This window comes from Nicotiana tomentosiformis, chromosome 4, assembly GCF_000390325.3.
Source record: "Nicotiana tomentosiformis chromosome 4, ASM39032v3, whole genome shotgun sequence".
NCBI classification, from domain to species: Eukaryota; Viridiplantae; Streptophyta; class Magnoliopsida; order Solanales; family Solanaceae; genus Nicotiana; species Nicotiana tomentosiformis.
In genome coordinates, this window is record NC_090815.1 from 137,789,393 (window position 1) to 137,802,625 (window position 13,233).

At 41.4% G+C, this 13,233-nt stretch overlaps 1 protein-coding gene across 1 annotated transcript; it reads left to right on the forward strand.

Moving 5' to 3' along the window:
* The first annotated feature begins 11,674 nt into the window (after positions 1 to 11,674).
* LOC104088806 (uncharacterized) lies at positions 11,675 to 12,049 on the forward strand. The gene has a single exon (XM_009593543.1). It carries the CDS (start codon positions 11,675 to 11,677, stop codon positions 12,047 to 12,049), a length of 375 nt encoding a protein of 124 aa, XP_009591838.1.
* Positions 12,050 to 13,233: the final 1,184 nt, after the last annotated feature.

Below are 13,233 nucleotides of genomic sequence, written 5' to 3' on the forward strand. Positions count from 1 at the left end.
TGTCCAAACCAAAATAGAAGTTGCATGAAGCTACTAGTTATTAAAAAGATAGAAAAGCTAAAATCTAATGAACTAGCTATTACAACATGATAAGTTGAATGCTTCCTTCTCCTATTAGTGTATGTGAATCCAATTATCATTGGCAAATACCAAGCAGCACCTATCAAGCTCTTACCAGGCGCCAGGGTATATTGTCTATAGGCTAAAATGAATTCTAAACATCTCCATCACAGAGTTGAAGCCAACATAGTCTTCCAAGTGTAGCTACTATATGATCTCCATATGCAGTGGACTGATTTTGTCCAAGCATTAATCATGTGCTCACTCATCAAAATTAATGTGTAGAAGAGGAGCCTGACTTTAGGCAGGCTTTGCAAGGCAAAGGCCAGGCTTGAGCTGGCTTTAGGAAGGCTTTGCAGGGCAAAAGCCAGGCTTTAGCTGGCTTTAGGTAGGCTTTGCAAGGTAGCTCATTCTACACATTAATGATTTAGGACTTGCGCGTATGCTCGAAATCGAATTTTGAGGTCCCTAGCTCGCGTTTTCGAATTTTGTTGAATAATTGAAGTTTAAAGGCTTAATGACTTAGAAGGTTTGACCAATGTTTGACTTTATTGATATCGGGTCCGTATTTTAGTTTTAGAACTCGGTATAGGTCCACTACTATATTTATGACTTGTCTGTCAAATTTGGTGAGAAACGGAGTTGGTTTGATGTGATTCGGACGTCCGGTTGTTAAAATAGAAATTCTAAAGTTTTCTTGAAAATTTTATTTGGTTTGGTGTCCGATTCGTAGTTCTAGGTGTTATTTTGGTGTTTTAATCGCGAGCGAGTTCGTATCATATTTTTGGACTTGTGTGAACATTTGGTTTGGAGCCCCGGGGGCTCAGGTGAGTTTCAGATAGGCTATGGGTGGTTTGGGACTTAGAAAATCTGGTTTTTCCTTAACTTAAGTTGTTATCTGGTTTCCTTCTTCGCAATCGTGAAGGTACTCATGCGATCGCGAAGAGTGAGCTGGGCTGGGTGGGACTTTCTTATCGCGAAAGCGATAGTTGAGTCACAAACGTGGAGTGTTGGGTGTTTTTCCTCTGCGAACGCGACCAGCTTCACGCGAATGCGTAGTTTTAGGCACCTGGGGGGGGGGGTCACTTGTTTCTTCTATGCGAATGCGAATACGAGCACTGGCTCACGAATGCGAAGACCAAAGGGAACAGCCTTATTGAACGCATGGGAAAACATGCGAACGGGAAGGCCACTTGGGCTGCTGCTCATCGCGAATGCGAAGAAGGCTTGACACCCAATGATTAAAACATACCAAAAACGAGATTCTTCCAATTTTTTCATAAACTCTCCATTAGAGCTCGGCCTAGAGGCACTTTTTAAGGGAAAACTCAACATCAATTCATATGTTTGTACACTTTAACTCATTTTCTTTCATTTCTAACATCACCCATTAATTTCTAGCCTTAATCTTTATTCTTCCATGGTAGAAAACTAGGGATTTAGGAAGAATTGGGATTTTTTTATAAATTAGGGATTTAGACCTCAAATTGAGGTCGGATTCTGAAACAAATTGCATAATCAGGCTCGGGGGTGAATGGATAAATGAATTTTGGTCCGAACCTCGGGTTTTGACCAAGCGGGCCCGGGGTCGATTTTTGACTTTTGGGGGGATAGTTTGGAAATTCTAAATTTATGAATTGCAATTGATTCCTTTCGAAATATTTGATATTATTGAGTCAATTGTGGTTAGATACGAGTGGTTTGGAGGCAGATTCTAGGGGAAAGGCCCCGGTAGAGCTTTGAGTTGGTCTTCGGAGCGAGGTAAATGTCGTGGTTAACCTTGACTTGAGGAATTATGACTTGTTTGCCTATTTGCTACATGTTTAGATGTTTGGTACAATGTATATGTGATATGACGAGTACTTATGCGTTGTTGTTGGGTCAAAGCATGCAGTGAGACTTGAGTTCTTGCAATTTCTTTCTTTCTTTGATCATGATATCCATGCTTATACTAGTTCATTACTAAATTGATCATTCTTTTCGCATTTAAGAGCTATTTAAGATAATTGAGTATTGTTTTCCGAAGTTGAGGTTGGTATTGTGGAAACATTGTTGATGTGAGGCCTGTTCTTGCTTATTCTGTCTCACTTTTGTTTATGCTCACTGTTATATGGTAAGGGAGGGTGTTAATGCATGAAAGGTAATGTCGTGCCATACGAGAGTATTAATGCACGAAGGGTGATGCCGTGTCGTGCCGTATTTATTAATTATGATGAAAGTGAGAGTAAAACCAAAAAGGGTGATGTCGTGCAGTTATTATTGTTTCACGGTGAGGTTGAAAGTAAAAGCACGAAGGGTAATGCCGATTATTGTTTCATAGTGAGGTTAAGAGTAAAAGCATGAAGGGTGATGCCGTGCAGTTTTGTTCATTATGTTTATTCGCTTTGCTGGTTAAAGGTTTATTGACTGTTTCTTGTTATCATTCCTTGTGGTATATATCGTATCTTATACCCCTTTCGCATGTCCCCTCCTAAAATCACATGTTTAACTTTTATTTGTTATTGTGTTGTACGTATATTGTTATCTGTACAGGTTTATTTATGTGGGTGTCTTGTCATAGCCTCGTCACTACCTCGCTGAGGTTAGGCTCGACACTTACGAAGTACATTGGGTCGGTTGTACTCATACTACACTCTGTACTTCTTGTGCAGATTTTGGTACTGGTCCCAGCTGTCCATGAGGCGTTTTAGCTCGGATTTGCTTTTGGAGACTCGAGGTAGATCTACTGGCATCCGCAAACCTTGAATTCCATTTGAGACTTTAAAAATGATGAAACTGGTATTATCTCCATTCACGGATGAGTTGGGTAGAAGGAAATCTAATAGGCTTGCTCGTCCGGGTTCACTCGGTTGAGCGCCGGTCGCGCTCCCCGAGTTTGGGGCGTGACAAACTTGGTATCAGAGCCTAAGGTTTTAAAGTGTCCTAGGATATCTTGGAGCCGTGTCTAGTAGAGTCCTTCTTATCGGTGTGTTGTCGACCATATCTATAATTAGGATGTTATTTTGACATTTAGGAATAATACCCTTCTTTCATATTCTTGGTCGTGCGATAAAGCTGGTTGTAAGATTGTTCCTCCTTTAACCCATGCTTTACTTTAATTTTTAGTCCATGGCACCTAAGAAGAAGGAAAGAATTGTGCAAAGAGCCAATGTCACCCCAGGAGTGACAGTTGATCCTATATTTGATGATGCGGGTGAGAACCCAAGGAGTGAGAATATTCCTCCGGTTACTATACTTTCTGATTCTACTACAACTGATCAGACTGCACCTGACCCTACGCCTACTGAGGGTGCAATGGTCCCTCCAACTGATATACCAGTTCCACCTCCAGTTCCAGCTTCCGATTCTGGTGTTTCTGATGTTGATCTTAGGGGAGCCATACAGATGTTGGCTCAGATAGTGGCTTCCCAGGCCCAGAGATCAAATGTTACACCCACTTCTTCCAGTCAGCCAGGGAATTCTACTAGTTCCAGGGTGACAAGGTTTCTCTAGTTGGATCCTCCAGTGTTCACGGGTACTAACCCAGAGGAGGACCCCCAGGATTTCATTGATGAGATGCATAACACTCTCCAAGTTATGCGTGCTACTAAGACGGAGGCAGTTGAATTAGCCTCCTACCGCCTGATAGAGGTGGCATATTCTTGGTTCGGATTATGGGAGGAGTCCCTTGAAGAAGGGAGCCCTCCGTCGAGATGGGGAGAGTTTGCTGATGCCTTCATTGATCATTTCTTGCCTGCCGAGACTAAGGTAGCCCGTGTTGCTGAGTTTGAGAACTTGAGGTAAGGTAGCCTGAGTGTGTGGGATTACCACATGAGATTCGCGTACCTGTCCAAGTAAGCTATTTACATGTTGCCTACTGTGGAAGCTAGAGTGCGCCGATTTGTACAGGGCCTTAGTCCCTTGGTAATTAATGAGGCCGCTATAGCAGCCTTGAATTCTGATATAAATTATGGAAAAATGATGGCATTCGCTCAAGCAACAGAGACTTGCAAATTGAGGAACAGAATGGAGTGAGAGGGTAGTAATAAGGCCCGGTGTGCGGGCAACTTTGGTGGTTCTTCTGGTGGCGGTAGGTCAGCCTTCAGAGAAGGGTCGTCAGGGTCATCACAGTCTTTGCCCAGTCTTCGGCTAGTGCACCGACATCAAGGCACAATCAGCAACAACAGTGGAGCCGTTTCAGGCCCAATTAGGGCAACAGGGGATCCTATCAGCAGGGTCATCATGGTGGTAGATTCCAACAGTAGAGAAGGCCCCCATGCCCTAGATGTGGAAAGATTCACCTAGGAATATGCTACATGGACTTACCCATATGCTACGGATGCGGATAGAGGGGTCACATTCAGAAGGATTGTCGTTTGTCTCGCCAGGGTGTGGGAAGGGGCATGGCACAACCAGCCAGTTCTACAGCTTCTACATCTGCAATACCTCCTCCAGCTCGAGGCACTCCAACACCCGTAGGTCATGGTGTAGATCGGGGTGGAGCACAAAGTTTGAGAGGATCTGACCGTTTCTATGCTATGGGGGGTCGCCAGAATTCAGAGGCTTCTCCAGCTGTTGTCACAGGTATATTGACTGTCCAATCTTATGATGTGTATGCTCTTATTGATCCATGTTATACTTTGTCATATGTCACACCTTATGTTGCCATGGAATTTGGGATAGAACCGGAATAACTTCATGAGCCATTCTCTGTATCTACTCCGGTTAGTGAATCTATTTTGGTCGCGCAGGTTTATAGGGATTGTGTTGTCATATTGCGTGGTCGGGACACAGTGGGCGATCTTATTGAATTGAGAATGGTCAATTTTGATGTGATAATGGGGATGGATTGGCTTTATTCATGTTTTGCCAAACTTGATTTCTGAAACAGAACTATTAGGTTCGAATTTCCAAATGAGCCAGTTATTGAATGGAAGGGTGATGATGTAGTGCCGAAGGGTAGGTTTATTTCTTACCTTAAGGCCACGAAAATGATCAACAAGGGGTGTATTTACCATTTGGTCTAGGTTACAGACACCGATGTTGAGGCACCTACACTTGAGTTTGTGCCTGTTGTAAATGAATTTCCAGGAGTCTTTCCAGATGAACTCCTTGGGACTCCACCAGACCGGGAGATTGATTTTGGGATTGATGTGATGCCAGGCACGCATCCTATATCTATTCCACCCTACAGAATGGCACCAACAGAATTGAAGGAGCTAAAGGAACAATTGAGAAACTTATTAGAAAAGGGTTTTATCCGACCGAGTGTGTCGCTTTGGGGTGCACCGGTCCTTCTTGTAAGAAATAAAGATGGATCACTGAGAATGTGTATTGACTACGGTCAGCTTAACAAGGTCACAATCAAGAATAAGTACCCACTGCCAAGGATAGAAGACTTGTTTTACCAATTGCAGGGTGCTAAGTACTTCTCCAAAATTGATTTACGATCCGGGTATCACCAATTGAAGATCAGGGAAAGGATGTTCCAAACACAGCTTTTAGAACCCGATATGGGCACTTCGAATTTTTGGTGATGTCTTTTGCGCTAACAAATGCCCCATCAGTCTTCATGGATCTTATGAATCGGGCATTCAAACCTTTCCTCGACTCCTTCGTGATAGTGTTCATTGACGATATCCTTATTTATTTGCGGAGTCGAGAGGACCATGCGTATCATCTCAAGGCAGTGTTGCAGACTCTGTATAAGCACCAGTTATATGCAAAGTCTTTAAAGTATGAATTTTGGCTTGCATCTGTGACATTCATGGGTCATGTAGTCTCTAGTGAAGGGATTATGGTTGATCCTCAAAAGATAGCAGCTGTGAAAAATTGGCCGATGCCTACAATGCCAACTCAGATTAGCAGTTTCTTAGGCCTAGCAAGGTATTACAAAAAGTTTGTGGAAGGGTTTTCTACCCTTGCCTCTCCGTTGACTAAAAAAAAATTGACGCAGAAGGCAGTTAAGCTCAAATGGTCAGATGCATGTGAAAGGAGTTTCCAAGAATTAAAAGCAAGATTGACGACGACACTAGTGTTGACCTTACCAGAGGGTGCAAATGGATTTGTGGTATATTATGATGCTTCAAGAATTGGGATTGGGTGTGTATTAATACAACATGGCAATGTTATAGCTTATGCTTCTAGGCAACTCAAGAATCACGAAAAGAATTATCCAACACATGACTTAGAACTTGCGGTGGTGGTATTTGCATTGAAAATCTAGCATCATTATTTATATGGTGTCCATGTTGATATATTCACAGACCATAAGAGCCTTCAATTTATTTTCAAACAGAAGGAGCTGAATCTGAGGCAGAGGAGATGGCTTGAGTTACTCAAAGATTACGACATCGATATCTTGTATCACCCGGGGAAGGCCAATGTTGTGGAAGATGCTCTTAGCCGAAAACATATGGGTAGTTTGGCTCACTTGGAGGAATATCAAAGGACATTGGCCAAGGAAGTTCACCGATTGGCTAGTTTGGGAGTTCGTCTTGCTGACTCTAGTGAAGGAGGGGTAATTATGCAAAATAGGGCTAAATCATTGCTTGTTGTGAAAGTCAAGGAGAAGTAATACAATGATCCATTGTTGGTCCAATTGGAGGAGGGGATTCAAAAACATAAAACTATAGATTTTACCCTTGGCATGGATGATGGTACACTAAGGTACCAAGGGCGGCTATGTGTTCTAAATGTAGATGATCTCAGGGAAAGAATCGTGACCGAGGCTCAGACTTCCAGATATTCCGTGCACCCAGGTTCTACGAAGATGTATCATGATCTCAAAGAAATCTATTGGTGGAATGATATGAAGAGGAATTTAGCAAAATTTGTAGCGAAGTGTCCAAATTGTCAGCAAGTGAAGGTCGAACACCAACGGCCCGGTGGGTTGGCGCAAAACATAGAAATTCCAACGTGAAAGTGGGAAATGATTAATAAGGACTTTGTGGTAGGATTACCTCATACTCCTCGTAAGTTTGACTCAATTTGGGTGATTGTGAATCGACTCACGAAATCAGCCCACTTTTTACCGGTTAAGGCTACCGATACATTGGAATAATATGCTCAGTTATATATCAAAGAAATAGTCAGGTTGCATGGCACTCCAGTTTCCATCATTTCTAATCGGGGAGCACAATTCACCGCTAATGTTTGGAAGAAATTTCAGCAAGGGTTGGGTATTCAGGTGAATTTTAGTACAGCCTTACACCCGCAGACTGACGGGCAGGCAGAGCGGACTATTCAGACGCTTGAGGATAAGTTGCGCGCTTGTGCTCTAGACTTCAAAGGTAGCTGGGATGATCATTTTCCACTCATAGAATTTTCATACAACAATATTTATCATGCTAGCATTCAGATGGCACCATTCGAGGCTTTATATGGTAGGAGATGTAGATCTCCCATTGGGTGGTTCAAAATTGGGGAAGCGGAGTTTATAAGGCCAAACCTCGTACATCAAGCTATGGAAAAAGCTAAAATCATTAAGAAGCGGCTAAAAACTGCTCAGAGTCGTCAGAAGTCCTATTCGGATGTTCGTCATAGGGATTTGGAGTTCAAAGAAGATGATTGGGTATTATTGAAATTTTCCCCCATGAAAGGTGTTATGCAATTTGGTAAGAAATGGAAATTGAGTCCGAGGTATATCGGACCGTACAGAATTATTCAGAGGATCGGTGAGGCGGCGTACAAGCTTGAGCTACCACTGGAAATGTCATTGGTTCACTTGGTGTTTCATGTGTCTATGTTGGGGATAGTAATTAGAGACCCGACACTCATTGTTCATGTTGAGACTATTGAGATTAATGAGGAATTGACTTATGAAGAGATTCTAGTTTCTATTATGGATAGGCAAGTCCGAAAGTTGAGAAATAAAGAAATTACATCCGTAAAAGTGCTATGGAGAAACCAACAGGTTGAAGAGGCTACTTGGGAGGCCGAGGAAGAAATAAATAAAAAGTATCCTTATTTGTTTGAATAGCCATGTAGTTATAAAGTTGTGATCTATGAAAGTTCTAAGAGTTGATTTCTATGAATTATGTATCATTTGTACAATTGGCGTTAAAGGTGTTCCTTTATGGTAATATATTGCTTGTGAGGCCACAGTTGGTGTCGTTTTATGTTATGCTACATCGTTGGATTCTATATATTTTTTTAGGATGTGTTTCTGGAAATTTAGGGAGTTAGCCAAATTTTGAAGCTACTAGTGAGTATGAATTAACAATTGGGCCACATTTGATGCTAATGACAAATTTTTACCCTCATTCAAGGACGAATGATCCTAAGCGAGGGAGAAGGTAACACCCCGGAAAATTTTGAAGTACTTAAGTGTAAAGCCCGGTAAAAGCTGCAAAAGAAAATAATGTTTCGTGGTGCCAAATTGGGCTTACGTGTTTGAGGATTGTACGGCTCGGACTTTTTGGGTTGAAGGATGCACTGGAAAGTAAAGGAAAATGTTTAGCAGCGAAATGCATTTCTGCGGTCCATTATGCGACCGCAGAATCACTCTGCGGACCGCAGAATCACTCTTCGGACTGCAGAATCACTCTGCGGACCGCAGAGTGAGGCAGTTAATTTGGACAATTTGGATGTCAATTTCACGGCCACTATGCGACCGCAGAACTGTTCTGTGGTGCATTATGCGGCCGCAGAACAGGTCTGCGGGCCGCATAGTGACCACAGACCGGGTCAGTTCATTTCCAGTTTGACACCCCAATTTTGCGGTCATTTCGCGAACCGCTTAACCATTATGCGGCCGTATATATGACCGCAGAACCTGTTCCAGAGCTTCATTTTTTTGGGTTTTTAAAATCCGACCCCACTTCGTTAAATACACATTTTGGGCCATGTTTGAGCAAAAACCTGACATTTTAGAGTGAGATAGAGTGCCCTAGAGTGCGAAGGTATTCCTCAATAATTGATTTTTCAATTCTTGCTCAAATTTTGGAAGATTAACAAGGAAAACCCACAAACTCTTCTTCCTAAAGGTAAGATTCTACACTCTAACCCTCAATTTCGAATTTGTCTAGAAATGGGTAATTAGCAAGATACATTTTGGGCATGCGAGTTGTTTATTTTACATGCATGTGTTATCAGAGGGTGTAGGAAGATTGTTGAGCTAAAAATGGTAAAGATTGGGTTGTGGGATGATGGAATCCTCCATTAAAGGACCTTGAAACCTTAATGCACACCTAGTGTTTGATAAACTGCTCAAATGAGCTAGAACCATGAGAATCTTCCTAATTTTGATTCAATTTGTTATATTTCTACAATAGATTGAAGTTGCTAACAATTCCAGAACATTTTAGAGTTTAAGGAAGCTCAATTGAGGTATATTGGCTAAACTCTTCTCTTAGAATTGGATCCCATGATATTCATGTGAATTATGTAAGTCCCGAGTGGTTCTTAGAATTGGATCCCACAATCCCAAATGCTTTATTTATGTTATGTTATCAATTGAGGATGTGTTAAAAATATGGGTTGTGCATTAGAAATATTCGACTTCAAGTTAAATTCAAACAAAGGCTATTATGCCAAATTTTGTGAAGAATCTCTATGTGCCTTAGACTCTTAATTGCTCACATGTGTACTACATGCCTTGATTTGAATTGTTGTTGTTATTTTTGTTGATGATGATGATGTTGATGTTAGAAAGTAAAAAGGTGAGCATGAAATATTAAATACGGTCAACGTGCCAAGAATGATCTTATAATTATGGCCATTAGTTCTAATGAAATGAAAAGATGTGAAAGTAATATGAAATGCGATGATTGATATAAAAAGGTTGTTGTCTCGAATAAGACAGCCTAGCCGATCGAGTCGTGATCGGACACCATGCCGCACACATGGTGGTGATTGTACTGGAAATTATAATTGAGATTGTGATTGTGGTCGATGTCCCTAATAAATAGCCTAGCCGATCGGGTCGTGATCGGACTCCGTGTTAAGGATGGTGGTACTGATACTAAAAGTAATTGTGGTTGATGTCTCTAATGAGATAGCCTAGCCGATCTAGTCGTGATCGGACTCCGTGCTAAGAGTACGGTGGTTTTGGTATTGTGAATAATGGTATTGTGAACAATGAAATATCGATACTAAAAATCTCCCAATGTGATATATGGAAATTAATTTGAACATTGTCTTGACCCTAAATTGAGGTTTGATGTTGATTAAGGCTTCCGTTGATATTATGATATTCTTGTTTGTATTATATATCATTCTATTGAGAGGGTGTTTTGTCATTCATACTAGTACTATTCCATATATACTAATGTCCCTTTTGCCGGGGGCGCTACATCTTCAATGGATGCAGGTGGTTCCACAGTAAGAGACATTGATCAGTGATATCAGTACATCCTCTTCCCAGCTGACTTGGTGAGCCCCATTTTATTTCGGGGTCATGTATCTTTTGTTCCTCGTGTATTGTGTTTGAAATATAGCCGGGACCTTGTTTCCTGCATTATCATAATACTCTTTTGTATCTATTAGAGGCTCCGTGGACATAGTGTGGGTTGTGTATTGGTGCTGGAAAAGTCAAACTATGTTATATTGTGGTTGTATTACTTGTCCATTTGAGATTTTAGAAATGATGAAACTTACAGTAAGAAGTTGGTATTGCAGACATGATCATATTTTTGTCTAATTAATGAAAATATGTATTATCTCCATTCACGGATGAGTTGTGTAGAAGGAAATCTAATAGGCTTGCTCGGCTGGGTTCACTCGGTTGAGCGTCGATCACGCTCCACGAGTTTGGGGCATGACAGTCCTCTATGACTTTTCCTCTATTCAAAAGAAAAAGTTCTTTCGTGACTGTCGCACGTATTATTGGGATGAGCCTTATCTATTCAGTATTTGTGTTGATAACATGATCCAGAGATGTATCCCACAGACAGACAAATCTTCTATTTTGCAGTTTGTCATGCATCCCCATATGATGGCCATTTCGGGGGATTAAGGACAGCCGCCAAAGTGTTGGAGTCGGGCTTCTATTGGCCGACATTGTTCAAAGATACACACCTCTAGGTGAAGGGTTGTGATGAATGTCAACAGACCGGGAATATTTATCGCCGAAATGAGATGCCCATGAATCTAATTCAGGAAGTGGAAGTATTTGACGATGGGGAATCGATTTCATGGGCCCTTCGTCAGCTCATATGGCAACAAGTACATACTTGTAGCTGTGGACTATGATTCAAAATAGGTGGAAGCTGTGGCACTCTCTACAAATGATGCAAAGGGAGTCATTGGTTTTTTGAGAAAGAATATATTCACCCGGTTTGGAACTCCAAGGGCAATAATCAGTGATGGAGGCACTCACTTTTGCAACCGAGCTTTCGCAAAGTTGTTAGAAAAATATGGTGTTCGACACTTGGTTGCCACCCCATATCATCCACAAATAAGCGGGTAAGTGGAAGTGTTTAATAGAGAAATAAAGATTGTGTTGACAAAGACCGTGAATGCTACAAGAACGGATTGGGCAAGAAAGTTAGATGAAGTACTTTGGGCCTATCATACCGCTTTTAAAACACCAATTGGCATGTCTCCATATAAACTTGTATTTGGAAAAGCATGTCACTTACCCGTAGAGTTGGAGCATAGAGCTTTGTGGGCATTAAGGCAACTGAATCTCGACATGGAAATAGCGGGTACACGTAGACTCACAGAGTTGCACGAGCTTGATGAGTTCCGCTACCATGCATTTGAGAGTACAAGGCTATATAAGGAGAGAATGAAGATGATGCATGACAAAAATATTCTTGAGCGAAAATTTAAACCTGGAGATGTGGTATTGCTATACAATTCGAGATTGAAGTTGTTTCCGGGCAAGTTGAAGTCAAGATGGTCGGGACCATTTCGTGTGGTAGAGATGCATTTCGCCGGATCCATAGAAATTGCATCAGAAGATGGCTCCCGCAAGTTCAAAGTTAACGGGCAAAGGCTAAAATATTATCAAGGCATGGTTAAGGAAGATAAAGTGATCTCAACTATGTACTTGAAGGATCCTTGATAAGGGATAGCCGAGTCGTGCCGTGACGTTAAATCAGGCGTTCGTGGGAGGCAACCCATTGTAATGTTGTAAATATTTTGTGCCGCGATATTAAATCAAGCGCTTGTTGGGAGGAAATCCAATTTTTTTGTTTTCATCTAGTTGTCGTTTTGTCACATAAAATCAAAGAACGCAGGGGGCAGCGAAGCGAAGCTCTCTTCGCGAGACCGAGACCAAGAATGTTGGGGAGAAAACTGTTGGGGACAACGAAGTGTGCCTCGCTTCGCGAGACCGGGACCAAAAGAGAAAGAAAAATAGAAAAGGGGACAACGAAGTGTGCCTCGTTTCACAAGACCGGGACCGGGCATAGATGAACCAAGTAAAGGGGCGCGTCTCTAGGTCAAGCATCGCACGGTCCTGGCGGGACCCCAGGTTTTTTTATTTTTTTTTTTATTTTTTCTGTTTCCTCGTTAATTCTCCAAATAAAAAACAAATGGCGCTAGGTCCTCATCTTTACCCAAGTGATTTTGAGGGAGTTTCTGACACCCACTCTACTTATGATCTTACTTATTTGTATTTTTGTGATATTGTGCAACTGAGGACAGTGCACATTCTTAAGTATGGGGTGGGGTGTCAGGTTTTAATTTTTGTGGCATGTGCTTAATTGCTAGTGTTACATTTTGAATTGCATGATCACTCTTATAGCCATTGTAATTGTAGTAGTTGTTTTTGTAGTGGCTTAATCCAGGATGTTCTTTAAACCACGGTTCTTTCCCGAGAATGTAGTTTCATGAACCGGGTAGTTTTAGGTAGATTTTTCTCAAGCTTTGTAAAGAATTGTGGACTTTTCCCGACGATGGATTACCTAGGTAGTTTCTTGAGGGACTAAAGTCTAAAGAAAAATACAAAAAGATTTTTTGTTTCTCTTTTATATTGTTTTCTGGTTGAACTGACAATGCAATTAGGAAAAAGCTTGAGTAATTTGTGCTTTTGACATATTTTATATCGAGACTTAGGTCTGGAGCATTTGAACTAAGTACTTTCTTCATGATCTCTATAATTACATGCCTTGACAATATGTATGGCTTTCTTTTGACACCGAGACTCATCTCTAGGCTCTCGAGGTTAATTTCCGTGTGCTGAAAGTTTATGATGACTGTGCTAGTTACTTTAACTCGAGTGTCAGGTCCGAGCTATCCTAAGTG